This window comes from Metopolophium dirhodum, chromosome 4, assembly GCF_019925205.1.
Source record: "Metopolophium dirhodum isolate CAU chromosome 4, ASM1992520v1, whole genome shotgun sequence".
NCBI classification, from domain to species: domain Eukaryota; kingdom Metazoa; phylum Arthropoda; class Insecta; order Hemiptera; family Aphididae; genus Metopolophium; species Metopolophium dirhodum.
The window spans coordinates 6434927-6461639 of NC_083563.1; the positions used below are offsets into that span (position 1 = coordinate 6434927).

Below are 26713 nucleotides of genomic sequence, written 5' to 3' on the forward strand. Positions count from 1 at the left end.
CTCCGAAGCACGTTGTCACAAGTAAAAATTACCAATTATAAAATGATGATATTATTGATCAATTTGCGGATATAAAGAGCAGAAAAGTTAATTTTTAATATATTTTTATATTGTACCTATTGCTATATTTTATATTTGTTGTCTTATTTTGTCAATATTTTTTTGATAATTTTTATTTATTACATTAAGTTTGATTATATGACATGGTGCGTTATTAGTTAATTTACTTATTCATGTTGTTGTAGGTGCAAGGAACTATATTTGTTAAGATTATTTGCGCACATTTGAGTTTCAAATTCGGGGAGTATAGCTCCCATATGCGATATGCAACTGACGTGCGATAATGACATTTTAGGCATTTTAGGCCCCGCCATTTTATTCTGCCCCGGGCCCCGCAAATCGTTGGGACGGCCCTGATTATAGAATCGTACACACAATTCAACGTGCGTCCAACACTATATCGTCAAGATATACGCAGAATGACAGACAACGTCTTCGTTGTGAACGTTAATGAACTATTTATAATCGCGTAAAAAAGTTTTTTTAGACTGCAGTACTGCACATTTAGAAATTAAAACAATTTTATACGGCCGTAAACACGTGTTACTGTGTTAGTTTCATGAATTTTTTTGTTGGTAGCAACTAAAAACTGTATTTATTTAAATACTATATGTTAATCTTGTTAAGTTTTCAAGACACCTAAACGGCGGAGACTGATGTGATCGACGATTATACAATAATATCATATTAATAATGACATTGTAAATTAATTTAAATTTACGCCTAATATAATATGTATCGATGTTATAAAATCGTTACGATTTCAATGATTTTGATTTACGTTTAGTTGTTTTTATTCACTTTATTAATATTTTAGACAGTATATTATCGACTGCGGTTTCAGATAATTGCCAATCGCGGGCCATTGATATAATAAATTTATCGCTGAAACTAATTAAATATCGTGTACACGGATGAAATATTTCGCCGTTAGTTGATTATTATATAGTCTTTACATTAATTTACCCGTAATAATACGATTAATCGCCGTCGCGTATATAAATAATGGTAAAATCGACCTTGAGCGCGCCACTACAGCATATAAAACAACACGTGTTGCCACACTAATAACGCGAATTTATGGCATCTGTCCGTCTCGATTACGTTTTACCAGTAGTTATAATTTCTCAATAAAGACGATTATTAATGGGGTTTGTCACGTTATAACTAAAGAAAAAAAAAAATATATATACGAACAAAATTCATTACCGCGGTCGTATACACGTTAATTTATCACGTGGACTTAATAAACCGAAACGTCGAAAATATTATCATAATATATTATATTTTATTACGTGCGGCGATAGAGCGTGGGATGCTGTGTGTATAACCGTCGTAACCGAACGTCGTCTCTCTCGTTGAACAAAACTGTTTGCGCATTGCGCGTATATTATTATAGTCGTATAGAAGAGTATTAGACATGCCCAATACAACAATAATAATAATATCAACGAATGTGTTTATTTATAAACGTGTTAAAAATTCAAAAAAAAAACCATCCGTTTGGTGTTAAATGTTTATGCAAAATAATTACATATCGGAAATTAAAAAAACAAATCGATTTGGTCGCGGTTTGAATAATAAAACAATAATAGTTCAATCTCGTACGATGTGCGAGACTCGGCTGCACGACAATCGGCGACGCGTCCTTCTCTTTAGCCGCAGCTCACTGTTTAAACCTACGCACATTGTCGACAACTATGACGTCCATTCGTCCGCATAACTGTGCAAATAAGTCGGTATGTCAGTCTGAAAAGTGAGCAGTGATGCATTCGAAAATCGGAGCAACGCTATTGCGAACGATACGCACTATATAATGTCTCAACCGATAGAGTATAAAAAGCATGTTCAAAATTTCGAATAACGCGCTGGGAGAGTTTGCGGCGGTGAGGCTGCACAAGGTCAACGCAATAAATTTATTTTTTCTACCCGCTACCAGCGATAAATCAACTGTCAACCACTAATGATATGTATATATAATATAATATTATATATATGTATACTATTAGGTATATGTGTGCCGTACACGCACGCCCCACTTGTCCCCTTCTTCGAGAATGCACGTGTGCGTGTAAATGTATCGGATGCGTGTACCGTGGTCGAAGTTCGGACGTTTTTAATTTGTGCGAACCGCTTTTGCGTTTCCGTCGGCGGCCCGTTCGGGAGATTAAAAAGACTTGGCGGCGTCCGATTTGCCAACTGTGTAGGTTTATAATATCATACTAGCTGATCCCGTGCACTTCGTAACGCGTTAAATGTACACATTTTTATGTGACTCAAACTTTGTTCAATGCGTTATTTAATATTCGGTGTACGATGTTCTAGACTTATCTTAACTCTTCTGTTGCCCCGAATAAAAATTCTGATTCGCAGCAGTATATTATCAGGAAGGTAGGCTGTTTGTACGCAAGTGTATGAACTAACTCTAAAGTATCAAAGTCATACACCAAGATTGTCATTTTTACTAGGCATAACTTTGATAAAAAAAAAAGTAAAAAAGTAAATTTAACACTTTTTAAAAAGTAAAAAAATAACCCTTTTTAAAATGTAAACAAAATTTAAGCCCTTTTTACGTTTTGAATCATTAAAAATATCTTTAAATTGTTTAACCCTTTCCGAAATTTTAATCTTTAAAAAATACCACTTGACCCTTTAAAAAGGTAAAAAACAAATTTAATCCTTTTAAAATTTGCCTATCTTCTTCACATAGGTTTAATCTTCACACAAAAATTCATTCATATATATATATATATATATATACAATTTAATCTTAGTTGCTTTACGGTTTTGTCGTGAAGTATTTGATCGTCTTGGTCGTGGCATGGTATTGTTAATGAGAATATCAGTTACTAGTCGTATGTAAAAAATGCGTGATTATGTAATTATAATACATTTATTTTGTTTTGTTTTTTGTTTATTTAAATAGTTGCTATTGATTACAAAAAAATATTATAATTATTATTACTATTACTATCAATATATATAAAAGACTAGCTGCTCCTACGCACTTCGTGGCCCGTAAAAAATGACAACTCTTACAAAAAAATTGTAATTGTTCAACTCCTTTTTGGCATAACTCATTGCATATCAGCCACCCTGGTAGGCAATGTGCGAGAATTCGATTTTATGCATGCTTGTACCTGAACTGCCAGATTAACCAATGGCAACCAATAATAAATAAATACTTTATCTATTAATTATTTCTTCTATAACCAATAGCGACCATTTATATAAATAAAATTTTCCACCGTAAATCTCAAAATCCCTGTTTGAGCATTTCCCCAGGCTTCTATTAATTTGTCGTCGCATGGTGTTATATAGCCTTTAGTCTTCCTCGATGAATGGACTATCCAACAATAAAATAATTTTACAGTTCGAACTAGTAGTTCCTGAGATTAGCGCGTTCAAACAAACAAACTCTACAGCTTTATATATTATTATAGATATATACTACGCTGTATACAGAGTGATTCAACAAGCTCATCCACTTTTTCATTTGATACTATGAATTTTTTCAGATTCTTATTTTTGGAAATTTTGATTATGATATAGTCAAAGATCATATTTTTTCAGATTTTTAGTAGGTAACACAGCGTAGTGTCCTGTGGCGATACAGACCTCGTATTTTTCATTTGAGATCCCCCTTTTTAACTATTTAACAGATAATTTTTTTTTAAACATTTTATGTACCTTAAATTGTATATTTGTAACGAGTAGTTTTTTAGTTAATGAAATGTATATATCTAGCAAAATTTGTCTTTTAAAATTACTTTACAAATATATAATATGTATGCGATATCGGATCCAGCATTAATGATTTGGGACCATTTTAATAAAATATAAATTTTGATCGACTGATATAAGTTACTGAAATACTCGAATTACCTCCATATTTTCCAACCTATTATTATGGACCTATTATCCTAAGCTCACAAAGTTAAATAACTCAATACTTCTAAGTCCTTAAATAATAAAAAGAAATATCCAGGATTTTAAAATATGATCTTTAAGTAAATTTAAAAATTCCAAAAATCAGATTTCGACTAACTGCGGCGTTATGGAAGAAGAAAAAAGGGATGCACACATACTTGGTGAATCACCCTGTATATCTACTCTTATACTCGTATCCTATTCGTCTCTCTCTCTCTCTCTCTCTCTCTCACACACAAACACACACCGTATATTATAAAGATACCTATAGGCGATAGTTTGTACAATTAAAAATCTCCGTACCGAAACCTCTACCCGCGGCGCGCCCACACAAACACCACTACATATTATACACGTTCACATTCGCGCACTGTTGTTCGACGTAATATACCACACGACGTGTACTGCGATAGGTTATACGTATACTACTGCGATACATATATATATTAATATAGGTGGAAAACGAGGAGTCGATGTTTGTAATATATTATATTGGCCGAGGTTTTTGCCGTTTTGGCACCGAAACCCGCCGCGAGTTTACCCGCCGTGTCGTGTGCGTGTGTGTCGCGCTTTCTAATGGGCCATAAATCTCCGAGCGGCAGAGGCCACCGCCGCCGCGACGGGACGCGGACAATATAAAAACGCCCTGCATAGACCGCGGCACGAGTGCGCGCGCGGAGGGGCGGCGACGGTTGTTTTTCGCCCGGCAAAACGAGTCTCGCGATAAAACGTCCGGTCGTAAATTACCCGCCGCCGCCGCCGCCCGAAACCTACCCCCTAAAGTCTCTCCCCGCGCGTATAGCGCTCTACTCCTTATTTTTATTTATTTATTTTTTTGTCTAAGTCGTCGTCGTTGTCGTCGTCGTCGTCGTCGTTCTTTATATCCAGCCGCCGCGCATATACACTGCAGACTGCACACATCCCCCTTGCCGCCGAGTTACACGATATTGGACGTAAAGCACGCTGCACGATCGCCGCCCCGTAATCATCCCCGATCCCGCGAAAACCGCGCCTTTAGCTCATAATAACGTGCCGATATTTTCAGCCGCTGCAATCTACCGTATAGTCTTCGACGAAGTATTCATCGCACCACTGCAGCTACCACGACCATAAGGCAATACGCTATTTATATACACGATATACGACCCCAGACGGGTGACGACGGCAGAAATGACGTTGGTTGACATGATGACATGTTGTTATATTTTTTTTTTCTTTTTACCGTGAAGCTTTATGGGTGGACTGCTTCCCGAGTTATATACTTCCTCTCAACCGTTTATACCGTCAACCGCGACTGTTTATCGATATACGACGACGACGACGACATTGAAATCCATCACAAAATGTCACCGCATACACACGAAATCGTGGGGAGGGGGGAAACTGTGCGGATAGCTTATTTATTCGTAAACGTTTTCACGGTCATTTAGTATAGTGTCAGCAGCAAACGTCACTGCCTCGGCTTTCGCACATTCCCGTTCAGCGATGTTTATTATATTGTATTTATCAATATTATGGTAAAAAGCTTAAAAATATTACAACATAACCCACCGGTTCTTATGGGTGCAGTACCTATACTTACATTTTTCGACAAACAAAATAGGCCGCGCTCAAACAAAATGTTCAACTGTTCAAATGTCAAAATGATGTTCAACTCCAATGTCTAAATACCCATATAGTATATATACTATAAGAAATCATTATATATAATACGTAAAACGTTCTTCATAACCATGTATACCGTAATAACGTACATTAGGTATGTGTATAATATATTTAGACTTATATATAGACACTAAAAACTGACCGATTATCGTGGCACGGCGTGATTGCGGTTTTCAACCACACGTTTGGTTACAACCTTAGTATATATATACAGCGTCCCACGTTCTCTCATTGCACATAATAAAAATATAATATACGCCTAATTATATGTTTATGATTATATATTTTTGACGTTTCTGGTTGTCGTAAGTCAGCGTGATAAATATTAACGACTATAATGTGTATTATATATTTAAATATATAAGTATATAACCAGCAAGGCGTAATCAATTTTAGTGGTTTGTGACGCGTAATAATGGGACTGTCCTCGCCTTTTTCTGCCGCATAGTATAATAACAATAATTATTATTATATGAACGCGTGTTATTAAATCACACATTTGGCGAGTTTCACTAAATTTATATCGCCAAATTCGGCGTGTACGTTAAAAACCCGTTTTTTCTTCCGGCTAACCACATACGACACACGCCTGGTTACGACCAGATCGGTCACACCGTTCTCAACGCCATGAACTAAAAATAACAAATATTCTTCTACTGTAATAATATAAATGCAAATATGATTATATTCAAACATAATATTTGTATTAATAATTGTAATTCGTATAACCGTATACAATATGCATATTGTATTAAACAATCGCATATTAGATGCTGACAATAAATTATAACACTTAACAAGTATTTCTATGTAATGTACATTTTTAAGTAAATCAAGTTAAATCAATCTATTATTATAAATTTTTTTTTAAATTTTAAGTTATTAACTGCATGGTCATTAGCCTGTTTTTACTGTCAGGGGGGTGGGGTACGGTTGATTCGGAACATGTGTATGTGTTCCGAGGATTTGTCACTAAAACCCATTCGGGAACTAGCAAAGCCGGCTGATGCTTGACCTCAGAGCACATTAGTGACTGAGGCCAATTATCATGCCACACCATGCCACCAATTTATTATTGTTTCATGTTATCATATAAATCTCATAACTACGTATTAATCCATCTTACAAGTTGATACCATTGATGTCTTACAATATTTTCGGATATTGTGACTAACCGTAACTGAGTGTAGTTATACATAAATATTATATAATATACTTAAAGCTATTTTATAAATTGTAGTATATCATTTTTTTTATTTCTTATTTAAAGATTTATATGATTAAAACGGAACAATACTCGTAAATTATAATTTCAACTGCTACGCGTACGCATTTAATATGGTTTTCACTCGTTGCCGGTTCCGCCCACCATGTGTGGGCAGTGGGCACTGGGCATAAGTTTTCACTTTCTCTCCTCTTACGCACAAGTATATTAATTTATGAGTTTTTTTTTGCGATGACCGGAATAATAATACTGAATTTTATTCATAGTTTAGTACGCTTTACAACTATGTTGTATTGTGAAACCGAATCGATTTATAAAATTTAAATTACGTCAGCAGCTAAATATAGCAGGTATATAGGATTATGTGATGCATATCGTACGTTTTTAAAAATAATTATTTTTTCTAATAGGTACTATATTTTCACAACGTAAATGGTCGCACAGCGTGACTTGTCTCAAACAAATAACAAAAACTAAAATATTGACATATATAGTATGTATATACTATAAATTAGTATAATTCAGGTTATTTATTTTTCGATATCGTTGTGTCACCTATATACCTAAATGGAGTATGAGTGATCCATAAGTTATTGGTATTGGTTATTAATTAATTTCTTCATTATTTTTATGTCAAAACTATGGATAATTGGTGGTCATTAGATTTTGAGAACTATAAATCAAATTTTGATTCAACAACGACAAACTGTTTTACAATAAATCATAATAAGCATATTTAACTATCCTAGTGGTGTACAAAAAAAAAGAAACCGATAATTTATAAATAATTCAAATTATCTATATAGTGTTTTAGTAAAGCAAACAGCCGAAGCGTTATAAATATAATGTAATATATGGTTTAATCTTTAATAGATAAGTGTAGTATTTTTTTTACTACAACTTAACTCGATAATCCTTTAATATTATTTCACTCAAACAATTATATAAAGTTAACAACGTGATCCACATGCCGTGATAATATAATATGTACCGATACCGTTATTGACACAGCGATTAATAATAACTAAACAATTAACTGTGACGTTGGTCCACTTCAAATATGCATAAGTATATTATGGATAGAACCAACTTATTATAATCGATCAAATTAATGTGTTATATTATTCACAGGTTTTTGGCCGTTTGTTGGGATTAGTTTTTATCGACTTTCATTCGTGTATCCTACTGATACTTTGATATTTACCGAATAATAAATATTATATTAATATAGGTATTAATCGCCACTCAAGTGATTGCATATCGTACACATACCACGGATGTATAGTCTTAAACATATATTATACAATATAATGATTTCCAATGCGCATCATCACGGCCTCAAATAATAATTTACAATACGTGCATTGTATTATAATAATTATGTAAAGGTGTAGTATGTACACGTTATTATGTATAATAAACAATGATAATAATATCACGGTTACATAATATAATGCATAATTACATACCTGTTCGGTAACACTAGAATATAGTATATAGACCTAGTAATATTCGACCCATTCCTTCGTGTCCGGTCATTTTTTCCTTTTCGCAATTCGTGATGTGGCGTATTGTATAGGCAAAATAGGTACATTACTGTATAGAAGAACAACGTTTACAAGTACTCTATTACTCTATTACTAGATACAACATACATAATAATATATTATATAGGGTGGTCCATTTAACGTAAGGAACTCATCATAAGACACTCATTATAAGTGTCTTACGTTAAAACGTTAAATCAGTCACCCTTTATATACACTCGAAAGTTAAAAAAAAAATGTTTTCACTATTTACAGTCAAGTATATAATACGTCCTCAGAGGCCGGTAAGCGGCCGAGGCGTGCACCTAACACCTCACTCATTCCACTCCAGTTCTGGCTGGCATTCAAACAGCGTATGTTGGGTAGTGTTGCCTTTGCTGTCACAGTGATTGTACCGGCAACTGGCAGCCCTACCCATCCGATGCAGGTAGTACTGGAAGAAGTCATGTTCCGTCAGTGCCCGGGCTTAATGGAATGTCAGTGGCACCTTCGGGAATGTTCTTCCTAGCCACCTACCGATGTCCGGGATGACGTGTCGCGTCCATGGTACCTTTGTCGTGGACATCCATCTCCTCTGCCACTGGCAAACCGTCATCCCGCGTTTCTCCCTTCTGACAGCGTACTCGGACTAGACTGGTGGGTGGCCGGGAAGGATGCTGTTATCAGCAGATTATGTTGCGCAGACAAGCTTTAATCCTCAACCTCTCCAGGCCTCGGCATGCCAGCCAGCAACAGCAACGCCTCGTCGGAAACTGTAAGGTACACTCGGGTGACCCCGAGCGCTGCTGTCTTCTGCAGTCGTATCAGTTTGGCCCTTGTCCTGTCCGAGGCCACCACTCGATTTGTACAAACATGGGGAGATGTACAACAACTAGCTCTCGACTATTGAGCTCAACAGTCTCCGCTTCCACTGGCATGGACTTCTAACATTGGCCATGAGCCTAGTTAGTGCGGCGGCTGAACGGGAGGCTATTTTGGAGACCGGTTCTATGTGTTTGGCAAACGTAAACATCTAGTCCAGGATAATTTCTAGGTACCGCAACTGTTTACTCACAGCGATAACACGGCAGTCGAAGAGGAGTGTATTTCTGCACTAGTTATAAAACAGTGGTAAAAATTATAGTACAGAATACCGATAGAACATCAACACAGTCCACCAAACAGTGGAAAATAAAATAAAAATAGATGCTATTAGCTATCACTTAAAGTCAAAATGAACACGACAACGTGACATTGAATATAAAAAAAGCGGGTAAGTGTATGCAGTGGCGTAGATACGATTTTTTTCTGGGGGGGGTTTTAAAATATATTTATGATACAAATTACAAGTTATTAGTTTTTTACGTACGTTATTTTTATTTTGTTTCAAATTTGTATTAATTATAAATAGTTTTTATAGTTTTATATTAGTTTATTATAATAATTCATAAAATAAAATCCACTCGACGTTTGTTAATAGATAATTCGTCCAACACTTCCTTTGCATCTACTGATATTGAACGATGAATGGAGAGCATTGCCAAACCATTTAATCTTTTCTAAAAATGTAAAATATCATTCATATTTATTATTTTTATTTAATTAGTTCTTATATATTATATTATACAATTTTATAAATACCTCTGACATTGTATTCCTTAGGTACGTCTTAATTCTCTTTAATGATGAAAAAGATCTTTCGGATGAAGCTGTTGAAACAGGTAGTGTTGCTAAAATTTGTAGTAATTTGTATATATTTGGATACATGTTATTGCAGATAACTAAAGCATCCATAGCATTTGTAGGTTGTTTATCTAGTGCAAGTATTTTACGTCGCCAAAGTTTTAACTCAGATACCAAAATATCTTTATTGTTATCTGCCAAATCATCATTATAAAAATCTATCAAACTAATAAATTCATCTTTTTCAAGTGTTGTCATTTCTGACGTTTTTGGAAATAAGTTTTGAAATCCTTTTAATGTTTTCTGATGTTCAATAAATCTCGATTCAATTTCGTTAATAAACAATTCTAAATAAGGTATGAATATTGTTATTTTAAAATATTCTTCAGGCGTGTTCACTGAATAGTTATCTCTGTTTTTTTGTTTACGTGCAATTCGAGGTAATGATATTGAAAAACACAACTCCTGAGCTAGAACAGATGCTTTTGTATAGATTTCATGAAAATATTCATCAATGTTACTTCGAATTGTTTTTAATTCAGACAGTGTCGCATTAGCTAATATCATAGCTTCTCTTAAATCAATGGCAACGCTTTGGAATTGTTTAGATAGTGGCAATCCAACTGCAAATATTTTCGATAAAACCAAAAGTGATATGATAAACTCTCCTTGTAAGATTGAATTTTTTAAATTATTTGCTTGACTTGAGGTATCACCATCGGCCCAACTACTAATAGTGTCTAAGGAATCAACGACACATTCCAAAAGTTCGATAAAATCGTGAACTGAATGAAAACGTTCGATCCATCTTGTAGCACAGTTGCGTTTTAATGTTTTTGCATTAATTGTTCCATTAAAGTCTTCGATTGCTTGTAAAAGTATATTTTTTCGTTTGGGGTATACAAAGAAATCTCGTGATTTTCCAATCGTACCCAAGCAGTTTCTAATTGGTTGTATTGTACAAGATTTAGATACTGCCAAGTTAAGGGTGTGTGCTGTACAGTGAACATAAGTTGCCATCGGATACAATTGAGAAATATGTGACCTAACACCATTAAATTGTCCAGACATAGCTGCAGCCCCATCGTACCCCTGTCCACGTAAATACTTAAGTTCTATCCCGAACGCCTTTAAATTTTCAATAATAAGAGTTGCTAAGCCTTTGCCAGTTAAATCGTTTGTAGGAACAAATTGCAAAAAATCTTCTCTGACAACTAATTCATCTATATCAACATATTTAGCACATAAAGACACTTGCTCTATACCAGATACATCGGCGGTTTCGTCAGCAAGGACAGTGAAACACTTTGCTTTGTTTATTTTAGCTACAATTTTATTAAGTATTACCGTGTTGCAACAATCAATAATAGCATTTTGGCTAGTAGGACTAATATATTTATTTCGTTCACCTGGACCTTCAAGAAATGTTTTAAGCTTTAGATCACCACGAGCTCTATACCGCAATAGTTCCCTAAAGTTTCCTTCATTTGTAGTTTGCATTGTTTCTACATTGATTTTACCAAAATCTCTATGTCCTCGTATTGCAAGCTCTTGACGACCACATAAAATAATAACTTCAATTATAGGTAAAATATTTATTCTGTTTTCATTTACTTGTTTACTACGGGCTGTATCTAATTGATTTTCAATGGATATACTTGGATTATTTCTCATTTTTAAAAAGTTATCGGTGTCTATTACACTTTTAATATGATAATTTAGTTTATCATGTTTAGTAAATGTTTCTATAGCGTGTTTCCAATTATCAAATTTGTTTAATACCAAAGCACCAAGTTTCTGGCCATTTATTCCACCTTCAGATTTTGAAAAAGCAACACAAAGTCTACAAAATGCACCATCTTCTTTTTCTGAGTATGCTAACCATCGCCATCTTAATAACCAATTGAATTGAAATTTGCTCGTTTGCCCTTTTTTATTTTTATCGAAGTTTTTATGTATAGGAAAATTAAACGTTATATCTGGTGTCCATATACTATTTATAACTGTATGAATTTCACTATGAGACAATACATGGTTAACAAAATATGTTATGTCATTAATTCTTATATCAACCGAAGTAAAAGATGAAGAAGGTATACAGGTTTCAAGAGTCTTAATATTTAGATCATTTTTATGGAGGTCGTTATCGCTGTTTTCGTCGATTTTATAATTGATTTTCTTAAAATAAAACTCAGAAGTGTAAACACTCGAATAATTTCTATAACTATATTAATATAATATATAGTAATAATAATATTACACATGTTAATTTGTACTAGTATTATTTACCTATCTATTATTTAAAATTCTAACCAATATAAAAAAGATTTGTTTTTTTTTTTTGGTGTAGGGGGGGTGGAAACCCCTTACACCCCCCCCGTAACTACGCCACTGAGTGTATGTCGTTCTACTGTACAGTAGATTACAAGTGGGTCTCTGTATAATGGAATGTATTAAATTTGAATTCAATGATATCATATCATTGTATACGAAACGATTCTGAGCGGGGACGGTTCATTGGTGTGGATATTTTATATTGTTATTATATTTTATTATAGCCTATATTATGTTGATTTAATATTATAAATTACAACAAAATAACTAAAATCGTTATTTTAATTCGTTTCTATGGTGATAGACAAAGCGTTGGAGATTAAAATCCCATTTTCAGCAGATTTTGTAATTTGTCAGTGGTTCTTCCTGTGGCATTAAATAACTATTGAGAAAATCGAAAAATGCCATCTCTAAAGTACCATCTTGATCCAATTTTCTAAAAGATAAGATACTATAATATGTTTAAATCAAAGCACTTCTTCTGGTAGAAATTTCGTATACAGGATATAAAAAAAAAAATAATAAAATAATAAACACCACTAGATGTAAAACCATTAGATCCCTCACTCCGCTCCGAATCTAAAAACAGCCATATGGCACGGATATTAGTCTGTTAAATAAATTGCGTAGGTGTTCAAGGTTTGCCTAGAGGCTATAGAGTTACATAATATAATGGATATTCAGTAACCAAGATCTACTGTCAAATTGTGCGCTATAATTCCGTTACATCCCCCGGGCTACTGATTATAAGTGCGTTCGACGTCTATTATATACCAGTCACCAGACAATATAAACCAGCTACGACCGTCAACCTGGTCCGAACCACAATAGTTATACGATAAAAAAAAACGATTTTCTTCCACTGCTAACAATATATATAATATAAACTGACATTTTATCAGTTGTAATCACCAAGTATTCATGTCCAGACGCGGATTAAGTACAAAACCTTCCGGGGCCTTTTTAATGTCGGTACGTTATTAAAATATGATAATTTCATTGTTAACGATGTTCAACCCGTTCAAGTCACACAAAACAAATTACATAGATGTCTAGAAGATTTGATAATACTAATAAGGTGCCTACTCTACATTATACAAAACTATTACTCAAACACAAATAACATAAAGTTGTAGAAAATAATTATGAAAAGAAAAGTCTAATTCTTGTAATAGGTATTATGTTTATAATAAAATTTACTAGACATATTTATAATATACCTATTATATTATTAAAACTCTATAATTTATAATTCAATTATCATTTATTAATATACAAACTAGCTATACTACATTTGTAACACAAAATATAATATTCATATGCGGGATGATTCAAAAAACATGCTCGCCCTCTTTTTCTACTTCAATAATGCAGTTATTCAAAATCTGTTTTTTGGAATTTTGAAATATACTTAAAAACAAATAAATTTGGTAATATTTATATCATTTAAAAAATATATTTACCTATTAAATATTTAAATCGTATAGTAAATATTTCCGGTAACATATATAATATTATTTTTTTTAAATATTATCTAAAATTCAAAACTAAGAGGAAATAGTAAGAAATGTGAAATTACACGATTATAGGCTATGATATGTTATTCACATAGTGATGTAGGTATAGATATTGCGTCATATATTTTAGTCAGTCGTTCCCAGTTCGATGAGAGATCGTGTTATTATTTTAGACACGCGTCATTCGAATGAGCCAAAACTAAAATGCACTTCGTAAATCTGTATGGATAATATATTACACACACACACACACACACAAGTACACACACACATACACTCACACGTAGTAGTAGATCTAATTATTTGGCTGTCAGTATACACACGCACATGCGCAGCTGCTGTCAGCGATTAAAATACAGGACGGTAGAACCATATTATTATTATTAGGTAACGTCAATCGAGAGTACGAGAAATGTTGTTTGACAAACTATTTTAATTCAAATTTAATCTTTTCGTTTTAAAAATCATATTTTTTATATTATATTATTGTACATCATATTATACACGCACGTGTCAACATGTGTATATTGTATTGAATGCGTGCACGCTGCAGAGCTAAACGCAACAAACTATCGTTCATCGTCAAGTTACTCTAATATATTATAATATTATATTATATAGTTCCAAATGTTCCAATGCGATATATTACACATTTTAAAAAACACATCAAATGTAATAAAGCTCAATATTTTTCTAACATGTGATTATAAACAACAACACTGGAAATTGGAATACTATTTTTGGAAATTTTGATCAAAGGCCAATTAAAAAAAAATCCCCTAAAACTCAATTAAACGCAAGTAATGCTCGCCACTTCAAAATAGAGAAATAAATTCGCAATTTTTTACGAAATATCTAAAATATTATAACATTTATAAATGTTTACCAACTTAGCTCTTAATAGTACTCCATCATCACCGATAAGAGGTTATCCTCAGTGGTGAAATGGGCCATCTAACTATGTTATATATATAATCATTGATTATTTATTGAAACTGTATTTTTATTTTGGCCAATAGATATTATTATTATTATTATTATTATTATTATTATTATTATTATTATTATTATTAAATGAAAAACAGTCGATTGACACTACGACTCCTTCCAAATATCCTGCAATATTTTATTTTGCATTTAACATGACCTAACCTATAAAAAGGTATATTAATAATACGTTGGTCAACTGGTTCAGTTTTCATAAAAATATAAATATTTTACTTCTTTTACTCTTTCAACAATGAAATAGTGCCTTATGATTGGTTGTATCATCCGAGTTTTACCGAATCGGTATTTACTTACCTACCTTAGTACCTAAACATTTTTGAAATAATTAGTAGGTAGTAGGTACGCCTGTTCTATCATGGAGAATTTGGATCTGAATGGCCAGTCGACCGGTTTATATCACTGGAATAAAAGAACAAAAACAAACCCACTCAAACTGTGTTGCACCAGAGGGTACCTATTCTATTAGAAGAATAAGATACGATGTGATTTTCCTATTTAAAGTTTTAAATGGATTATACAACTATTCTAACATTTTGCAACGATTAACCTTTTTAGTTTTTTAAGCCTTCACGACCCTCAAAAACATTTTATGTTAAACCTTCACGTACTGATTATTTTACGTTACTCGTATCTCGTTTTATATAGTTGGGTATTCTCGTAATAAACTTAATATTATGTTTAACTTTTTCAATCAAATTTATTGTACTACTATATTCTACTAATACCTATATATCTTATTACGTACTTTTCAAATATTTAAGAAAGGATGAGAAATAGAGTATGTTTTACTATTTAAATTTTCATATAGATTAATAATAATTACAATTGTGTATTAATAAATGTGCGCAATTAATGTATTTTGCAGGTATTGCAGAGTTTTGGTACCTACTCTCATACTTCATAGTAGAAAAATATATATGGGATTTTAGTTAATAAAGTTTATTTTATAGAATATTGAATTTCGTGACGTCCTACCTATTATAATATATTATAATGGATAGTCATACAGCAATCAAAGTCAATATTGTTTTAAACCCGATCCTAACAACTCTGTGACGAGTGAATCGCATATAACATAAACAATATAATAAACACATAATATTATTAGCTATAGCTTATGCAACGTTTTAACGATATAATATTATAGATGCGTAAAATAAAATATGATAACTTTTGAACATTACTTCTGGAATTCACATCGACATCACGTACGAAATGTTATTACAACTTTTGTCGACTATTGAGCATTATAAATTATAATAATTATATAATATAGTATAATATATAGTTCTATATTTATTCCACATGACAACCCGGTTATTGTTTAATCGTTACCCACCCTTGTGTACTAAAATAGTAAAATGTGACTTCGACGTGATCGCGCGTGACACGTTAATAATATTAACGTCATCGTTTCTGTTTTAGTAATTACGGCCTTTAAAAAAGGAAAATGTTGCGACGACAGACAACATCCGAACAAATTCTATAGATGTGCCAGATAATCTTATAAGTTTCCGAATTAATATGAACATTGGAAATCCCAACACCATATCAAAAATACTATACTACATGTCTACATGCGATCACCACCTCCCGAAGCTTCTAGGTCATGTACCATCACACCTTCACTTGAATCGACTTGCGGTTGGTTTTGGTTTACTGTGCGACTACCCTGGGCTCTCGCAAGTATTATGAAGACGCAAACATGATGTTATATTGCAAAGGTGAACTATAATGATCATAATTAAACCAGCCGTTGTGTTTGCGATAATTCGATGCCCTGTCAAGAGCGAAAAACATACCGCGGGCTATAATTTATTATATTATTAAACGTCAGCTTTCTATTTTACCGACAAAACTTGAACGCACTAAAATTATGACAAGCTTGCAGCCTCAATATTCATATTGTAGACATACATCAGCTAAATATGTACAAACCACGTAAACCGTCAGACGAGTTTTTTTAAATGAAAATTTATTTGAAATGAATATGTTTTATAATCGAATTTTTAATATCAATATACCTATTATAATATCGTTATCCTTTCACACTACGTCGCTCGAACACACAACTCATATAGACACATTTGGGGGCTCATTATTAACATTGATCACATATTATATCGGCTGTTTATAATGTAAGTAAGTCGGTGTAAAAGTAGCCAGAATTTTGGATTGGGAAGGGCCGACATTTATTTCCCAGCCAACAATCTTAAAGAATGATCGAGATATTTTTCCCATTTGTTTGTATTTATTAAGCCAGTCTTCAGCCATTGTTATGATCGTGGAATTAAGAATTAAAAATTTAAGACTTTTTGGATGGACATTTTAATTTGAATATATATTACAAACGAAGAATGTTTGATTGCCACTCCTCGCTTGCTACCCCCCCAATGATTTCTTTAAAGTGCAGTTAGTATCTATTAAGTATTTCAGTTAAAAATTCTGTGCTCACGTAAAACATACACTATTCGCGATTTCTCATCCTTTCGTAAATTATATTTATATTCCGTGCGGGCAACAGCTGTGGTGTCATCGTTTTCTTCTATATATTGTAAATTACAATCATAATATACCTTGGTGTTGAGAGTGTGGAAGTTATTTCGGTTCGGAGGACACTCACACCTCAAGATCATTGACAATGATACAATAATTACAAAAATATTGTATTGTCGTAAATATGCGATGTAAATTATATATTATATACTTACAATATATATATATATATTATATATAACGCATTCTGTCATCATTTAAACTTACATTTCAAACAGTTTTTTTTTAAATTATTATGTTCAATGGTTTGAGTGACCGAACCGAACGTACAATAATACTTATAATATTATACCTAAATATACAGAAATCCGTTTCCAAAAATTATTATATTTTCATATATTATTCACTTGCAAGTTGCATTGCGCGGTGTGTTTATGAATTATTCAGGGTTCTTGATATTTTACATCTCCGTCGTCATCACATGGTCAATGCCTGTATATTATTATCATTTAACATTAAATATTAAGTTTTTGTTGCATTGCGTATTTTTATTCTGACTCACAAAAAACCGGTGGAAGACATAAGTTCCAACATGAGATAAGAAAAAAAAGGCGTATTCCGGCCATTAAATGGGCGTAATTACAATAGCTTCTGTGGTAGGTGCCTATATATTATTCCTACATACCTAGCTTCACCTGGGGTGCATAATTGCATTAAAGTATTCACATTTCTCACACACGTCTAGGTATATAAGTATATTATAAGCGCGGCTCACGTCTCGTTAAAAAATGTAACACGTATATTTACATATAAATCCCGAACGACGGACGACCGGAATCAGCGCACTCGGTGACAACTAAAATATAATATATAAAAGCGCTGTAAAAATAATGCTCCTGTCACCGCCGATTTACACAATAATATTGATAAATGATAATACCTACCTATCATAACGCATACGACGATAAACGGGTACGCGGTCCGGCCAACAACGTGTCTCAAGCGAAGGATAATAACGAGATTATATTATTATAATGGTATATATATATATTTATAATATTATGTGTCCGTACACTGCAGTATATCAAAACACAACACCGGATAGTATAGAATAATAATAATATTTATTTTTATATCGCATTTATGTATCTGAAAACCTTTTTAATATTTTATGTACTATACGCGTCGTGATTTACGACTGATTTCTATATAGGATATGACCACGCCTGGATATCATAATTTTTTTTTATACACACCGTGCACATAGTATTATTAGTATTATGTTTTGAGTTTCATATATACTGTAATGCGTCATAGGCACAGATAGGGTTTAGATGTCGGGGGCTAAACTCGCTACAGCTCTCACCAAAACTGTTAACTTAAAATAACCCGCGGGCCTTAAAGTTCATAAATTAAAAATATAAATTAAATTGATAATATTGTTATCAAATCGAATCTGTAATGTTATCTATAATCTATTTTTCGTACTAAATAAGGGACTAAAACTATAATTGTATTGTATTTTCTCTGAAAAAACATTGTCGTCGTCCCCCCCCTATATTTACCAGATTTCTAGATCCGCGTGTACACCCACTACCATTACTGGCTTACCGGTTTTTTTTTAACATTAATTAGGTACTAATATAAATTTATTCGCCTGTTAAAGAACCCTTTCATAGTCATCTATTTAAGGAGGGGAGCTAAATATTCTATCACGTTACGTCCCGGCAATTATAGACCTACTTATCATAATACAATTTCTAATCGCGATAATATAATATTTTTGATAGACATTACCTCAGTGAAATAATGAAATAGAGTCGCGAATAATCTCGAATTATTGAGGAATAACCAATTTTGGATAATATGTATCCCAGTGGAAACGCTTGGTTCGCCACTAGGTGACTATGAAATATTTTCTTTTACTTTATTGGCTTTTGCGTGTTGTGGTGTTGCCGACCACAAATATTTATATATGTTTATTACTTGTATGATTTCAACGAAACTCGATAAATGTTTGATACGGACCTTTGAAGATTTGAAATTTAGTCTACAACACGAAATTGTCATTCTCACGTGTCATTCCGTGTTAGAGTTGCAAACAGAAACGAAATTACGATCCCCTTTTAGTATTCATAATAAATTATACGTTATATATTACATATTATAATGATAATTATTACCTATATATTCCTATACGGAAGTGCGACACTTCAATATCGAAACGAATTCAATTGATTAAATTAAATTTACGCCCGGTCAAATGTATAATAGTAATGGAATATGTCTAGTGGACATTTTACTGGATATTCCCATTTAATCCTGGTAAAATTTCACTGGGTAAATAATCACGATCACGGAGGTCCGATAATAACGACATTATATTGTCGTCCGAACCAAAAGGCCGCTAAGCCCACCGCGAGGACTATATTATTTAATATATAATTGAGCACGGTGGGGTTAGGGCGACGTCCCCTCAAGCCCGTGGAATTTACGGCGACCACGTCGTTATCGAATTAAGCGTATGTGTGTGCATGTGTGTTAATATATATATATAGGTGTTGGTAATTTATATATACTTTATTAATGCGCCTATATGGTCTACATAATATATATATATATTATATATTATTATATGTGTGTACCTGTATGTATATAGTCTACACTCTATAGTAAAGGTGTGTGTCGCGTAATTCAGAAGGAGGAACCTCGCAGTATTACATAATATGTATATATATATACTGCAGCAGCCGCAGGTCGGGATATAGATTTTATATAATATATACGTACCTATATATATTGTGTAAAAGGTATAGCCGAGCAGAGTTCGACGGGGCAATTAAACAGTGGATTTACGATCGCGCCGGGTGAAGTTTACGGGGTGCGTATAATAATAATAACGCGTTAAAAATAGGGTTGGGAAAAGAGAGAAAAAGTTTACGGTGCCTGTGTCTATATTACCTATCCACTGTCAGTACCTATACGAAACTCGCACACATCACCGCACAGTGATGCAAGGACACCATAATTATTATTTATAAATTAGTAAAACGTAGTATTGCACGCAGTCATAATATTATTGTGTTTGGGGTACAGTAGGGTCTATAGACTTTTTTGGCAGAGAAATATTTTTTATCTTAGACAAAAGTCTCGCGGATCTACGATAACAACTAGATATAATAATAATTATAATATTATATTATATCGTAGGTATATACAGAAAATTTGTTTTGACTTACATGATTTAATATAGTTTTATTATTTTTAAGGTTGTAGGTTGATCGCCGAACACATACAAATAGTACGTAATGGTTGACGAGTAGAAAAGAAAATGCAGCTATACAATTTATTCGGAATTTCGAGTGACGGTGTATTATTGTAATAATAATAATAATATATACATACAATAGCTGCAATGCACTGCGCGAACACGTCAAAGTCAATCGAATCGATATATTATTATATTGTGTGGTGGTTTGCTCGTGACATTATTATTTGTAATAGACATTTCCGTCGAATGCGTTTACATTATAACAAGAAGGACGGGTACAATAAGTTTGAATAGTCTGTATAAAAATAATTTCCGGCAACCGGAATTCCGTGCATATTAAGACGAGATTTTTTAAATTATTAATGTTTAAATTCCTATAAAAATCTGATATTCTAATTTATAAGCGCGATTATTATTATTACGGCGAGTAAAAGATTCGATTATCAACACAGAGACAATAATATTTAATAAAAGCGCATTATTTATTAGGGCCGACCATCGAACTTTTAACAATAAAATGGTTATAAATATTCGAATATTATTGAAAAATACGTCGCAATAAACGTTTTTTTTTTGTTTACTCGCGTAGTCGCGTGACAAGTGTTATTGTTTTAATAACGATGATAATATCTGTGAAACGATCATTATATTGGTTTACTGTCAAATAATTTGATAAATTGTACACTAAACATTACCAGTTAGATGAGAATTAATTCAAAACAATATCGATCGGTTGAGCCAAGTTACTGTCTGGTCGGCCGGAAACCGCTGTAATACATTACCTCTGTTGGCATTTATTTTCTCTTATCTGAAGTTATTACAATATCATATTTTATGGAGGATGCGTGCCTTATATAATGTAATGTAGGAATTCTTTCCGCTATTATTACGACTACAAACGCAGTCGATTATTAATATATTTCTGATATCCTCGTACAGAGTCTAACAGAAGACCTGACAAATGAAAAATAAAAAAATTATGCTATTTAAACGTATGACAAAAATTATGAAAATTATAATATGGATAGTAAATTATTTAAGATTTACTTATGTCTGAAAATAACCAAAAAGAATATATGTATTGAAAAATGTCAATCGTTCAAAATTAATTTACTCCATAAAAATATTGTAAAAATAAACTACTTGACTTAAATAAACGTTTTTAGTACTTTTTGCCATCAACATTTTTCCAAGAATTTTAATCTTGAATTTTTTTATTTTCAGTATTAAAAAAAATGTATGGGTAGGAACTGTTGTTCTAGCGCAAGCATCTACGAATTATATACCTAGTACCTACATGAATAAAAAAAAATGTAATATTGATAAGAACAAAAGTTATTTCATATTAATCAAATCATTACAATATATCTGTTACATACCTACCTTTATAAACCTAGATAATTATGCTGTATATGTAATTTAATAACGTCCGAAAGTTCACAATATTTGTCCAGTGCCCACAATCGATTATCTAATCGTCCAATGCGGCTATATGCATGAATTATGTAGGTAGGTATACTAAATACCATCGTAAGGGAAAAAAATAATTATTTCTGTCATTAAAGTTTCTCTGACGTTGTTGTGGTAGAAGACTGGGAGAACGGCGATGATTGGCACTGACATCGGGTCCGTGGTACTGACAATAATCATCCCTTGACCAAATCGTTCCGTTCGGGTTGGAGTTGGTTGTACATTTATAAGGTAATAATATTAATATCTTATTTATAGGTCGTTCAATTTACGGTTCACTGCTGACCGTAATAGGCACGTCAATAATGATAGAAATTTTAACGCGGTCGCTATATGGTGTTGGTGCGAGTGTGGTGAGGGGTAAACGGACCTTGCGGCGATGCGCATTTATAAATAATAATATTATGGCCTTAAATACGATACTAACGGCCAAGCCACCGACGCCATTCGTTATGGGTTTATTAAAATAAAAATATGTTTATTTTATGTTTAGCCCGCGAGCGATAATATAACATTGGGCCGCGCGTTATTTGATTTATTTTTTATTTATATCTTATATATATATGTATATTGTATGCACATAAACGCGCGTATTTATAGAGGTATACCGAACGAAGCTCGTTTAATTTTTTTTTCGATCAAACGGTGTTTAGTTAACGTGTCACGCGCTCGGTAGTGTAATAACAGTCCGACGGGTTATAAATCTCAGTGTTAATAATAATTAAAATACATAAATTTAATATAGAAATTGCCCTCAAGTTGAGCGACGCACTCGTGACCGTGGTGTAGAGGTGAAATATTAATGATAATAATACCTATACATAATAATATCATATTAATTATATATAATTGAAATCGTCGGTCGGTTGGCCGAGTTGATCATAATTGCATAAAGACATACGTACTTATAGCGTTGTACATAATATATCATTGAATGTATATTAGTGTTTGTCAAGGGTGTGGTACATTATAAATTTATATATAATTATCTGCGGGGTGATCCATAGACCTATTAACTCAGTTAATAGTTCTGTGGGAGACCCATTTGGCGTAATACACTCATTATTTCTGAAAATACTGTAACAGTTTTAAAAATATTTCTTTACAAGACAATTTTTTTTAAGATTTTTACTTTTCTGAATGACTACTTAGTACTTACATTTTAAATTTTATATTAGGGAACAGAATATTATTCAGAGTATTCCGGTCAAGTAATTTATTAGTTACAGGTATTTAAAGTTTTGATATTATATGTGCAAAAGTTTTCAGAGTCTTAACTTAAGGACTCTAACTATAAAGGCGGGGCTACTGGATAAAATCATATTCCCCCCCCCCCCCCCCCCAAGACAAAAACCTAAATATGCCACTGGGAACAAGGAATTAGAAATGCATGTTGTCGTTAAAAAAAGAATAGAATAATAATAAAAATTTTGATTTTTGAACGACTTAAAATTATGTAAAAATGTTCATCAACGTTTTTTTATCCTGTATATAATATATTAGTAAAATCGATGGCTAATTGTGGGAGGTGGAAGCTCGTGATGAGAAACCGAAAACTGTTACACAATATGTAACGTGTGTGACGTAAATACGTATAGTAATTGAATTTTTTTTTTGGTCCGGTATCTTACGTGGGATTACCGTCACAGCAAAACGAACCGGCTGACGTATATAACACACGTCGTTATGTGGACTTTTAGAGATACACTGCGAAAGGGGCAGAAAGTCATTTAGCGCGACTGTTTTTGACAGAAAACCCTTCTCAGTAATGTCTTGAAGACAGACGGCATGGAAACGAGAGCGGGTATAAATGCCTTTGCATTGCGGGTATAAAGAGCTGATACTGCTCTAAACAAAACGAACGTGTGGGTTTTTTTCTTGGCAACTTAAAATCTATTCATAGTCAATGCATATTGCTAATATCGTTGTAAATATTGTAAATGCACGTTGGTCAGGCATTACCACGTATGAGGTAATAAAATCGATCTATCAGTGATATTAATATTATACGGTTATATATTATAATAAATACAAATGTATAAAACTTTAAATTTATTAGAGGAAGCCGCACCCACAAATCCGTCTTATGCACGTAGGACATACCAAATTTTCGATCACCAGTTGCAATAGTGTGCTGTTAGTTTTGAGCGAATTGACCTATTATCAAACTTTTATGTAAGAATATTATCAGTGCTTTCTGAGTAGTTTTTTTATGATATTTTAATTTTTAATGAGTTATGTATTATGACTGACGAGTATGTAAAATATTAATATTTAAAAATTCTTATAATTCACTAAAAAATTAAATACCATAAAAATCCAACGAGAAAATACAGATAATGTAGAGATATGAGATTAAAGTTCGATAATAGGTCAATTCACATGAATATCAAAACTAACATATTGAAACTAGTGAACGAAAATCTGTTATATCGTACGTGAGGAAGACGGAGACAACAATATTCGCGGGGGCGACGTCCTCTGAACTCAAATAATACATTTAACCCATTGTAATTTCATAAGTTTTACTTGGTTTTTCCATTTTTTTTAATAACTATCAATATTCTCCTTTTCAAATTTTGAATAAAAATTTCTACGCATACAATAATATCAAGTCTGAACATAAAATTTTTTAATTTGTAACTTTATAAGCGCATTTAAAGTTAAGATGTGCCCGAGTGCATGACTAGTTGTATATGTATATAAGCATATATTATGTAACATAATATAATATGTAACATAATATATCTAACATATATGTAAAGTTTTTTGAGCATAATATTCATTGTATAAAAATATGAAATATTTGGGCTAACTAATTTTAAATATTGTACTGTATAATACCTATATTGCTTATTAATTATTTTACAGCGTTTCATTTTTAACCAATCATAGATACTATAGTCATCTTATAATAATATGATGGACTTATTAATTCAATTTTAAAATAACTTTGTTATCATATATTATATATATAAGATAACTGATTTTCGTTACTAATACCTGACACGCGATTGGATTCGTGATTTATAAAATTAAAATAATAAATATTAAATAGACAATAAAAATATAAGTCATTAATTACTGAGCGATTTCCTCTTCTGACGCGTTAAAAACACGTTGAGCATTTATGATGAAGATATCAACATTTCATTTTGTTGTCATATATTACGTCCCATATACTTATTATACTATATGTGTATATTATCATTTATAAAATTATTTACTCAGTGGACGTAATGATATTAAATAGCGTCCGCGCGACAGTGGCACCGTGACTCGAAAGTCAAGTAAAGGGAAAAAGCTATTTGTATAATAATATAATATTATTATAAATATGAGTGATGATGTGGGAATGACAACCGAGCGACGGTAGTGGCAACGATGATGACGACGGCGACGGTTGTTTGTTTTGGAAAGAATCTGTCGCTGTCAAAAAGTGCGGATGAAAAATGACATTTCAATGGCACCCCCTCACGCAAATGATGGATGGCGCCCAGACTATTTTTCTCGCCGCCTCCTAACGAACCAAGCTCGGAAATAGTGAATTTTCCACCACCGCCGATCGATCCATATGCTAACTATATTACCTACAGAAAAATCTTCACAACATTTTTCTGCAATGTCCTGCGAACTATTAAGATACCAACAGCTCCCTCACCAAACTAATATACTGTTAATTGATTTACCTGCACGCTGTAATTTAGATCTTTTTAATCCAGTTTTTAGTGAAAAGTAAATCCCCTAACCAAAATAATGATATCGACTGATATTGCCCAGGGATGATATTATTGATCCCCGGTGACGTAGCCAAATCAAACCAGCTGATACTGTTACCGGCGGGAGAAGCAAGATTTTCCTATGCCTATTTTTCCCCTGTAAAAATATCTAAGGATATTTATAATTCCCTAAAGGGTAATAATTTCCCAGAATAATGTTTTTAATAATACTTAAAACGTGCAATAGTTTTTTGGCCTTGACCAACACATATTTAAAATCATTTTAATTACCAATAATGAATATGAAAAAACTAATGTCTACTTTATTAGACACGTAATGATAAAAATGTAAGTATTTATATGTTACCGAAGCACTTGAATTAATAATATTAAATAGGTAGGTAATCAATATTTTATTACTTTATTTGTTCTCTACAGCATCAAAAACTACGGAACCGTTCTCGATAAAAGTTAAACGTTGCAGAGTTTGTTTTCCTGCTATTATCTTATCACGACCTTAGTGGTTTAGTCTTGTTAAAGTTTTGCATGTAACATACGATTATCAAATATTTTGAATGTAATTTTACGTTATGCCTGACCGAACCTTCAAAAACTTTGATAATATAATTTTTATTTTTAATATATAAAGTAGAGTATTATATTATTATAATATAATATATATTCGTTAATAATAAATAACGAATTAACGGACTTCACCAAATAAAGAATTACCGATCTCCTACCCTACATTAAAGTGTTCTGCACATTAGTTTAACTTATATGCCTTGACTGCATTTTAATAAATCATA

At 32.6% G+C, this 26713-nt stretch overlaps 2 protein-coding genes across 2 annotated transcripts in view; both read right to left on the reverse strand.

Moving 5' to 3' along the window:
* Positions 1-9756: 9756 nt before the first annotated feature.
* Positions 9757-10942, reverse strand: LOC132943765 (52 kDa repressor of the inhibitor of the protein kinase-like). The gene is made up of 2 exons (XM_061012855.1): positions 10048-10942; positions 9757-9965 (listed from the first exon to the last, which is right to left on the reverse strand). Exons 1-2 carry the CDS (start codon positions 10654-10656, stop codon positions 9852-9854), a joined length of 723 nt encoding a protein of 240 aa, XP_060868838.1. The 5' UTR covers positions 10657-10942; the 3' UTR covers positions 9757-9851.
* Positions 10665-26713, reverse strand: part of LOC132942774 (zinc finger MYM-type protein 1-like) — a 34177-nt gene continuing 18128 nt past the window's right edge. The window contains exons 3-4 of the mRNA XM_061011413.1: positions 10789-12106; positions 10665-10712 (exon numbers count right to left, since the gene is read on the reverse strand). Coding sequence (XP_060867396.1) covers positions 10665-10712; positions 10789-12106 — 1366 coding nt within the window. The remainder of the gene's footprint in view (positions 10713-10788; positions 12107-26713) is intronic.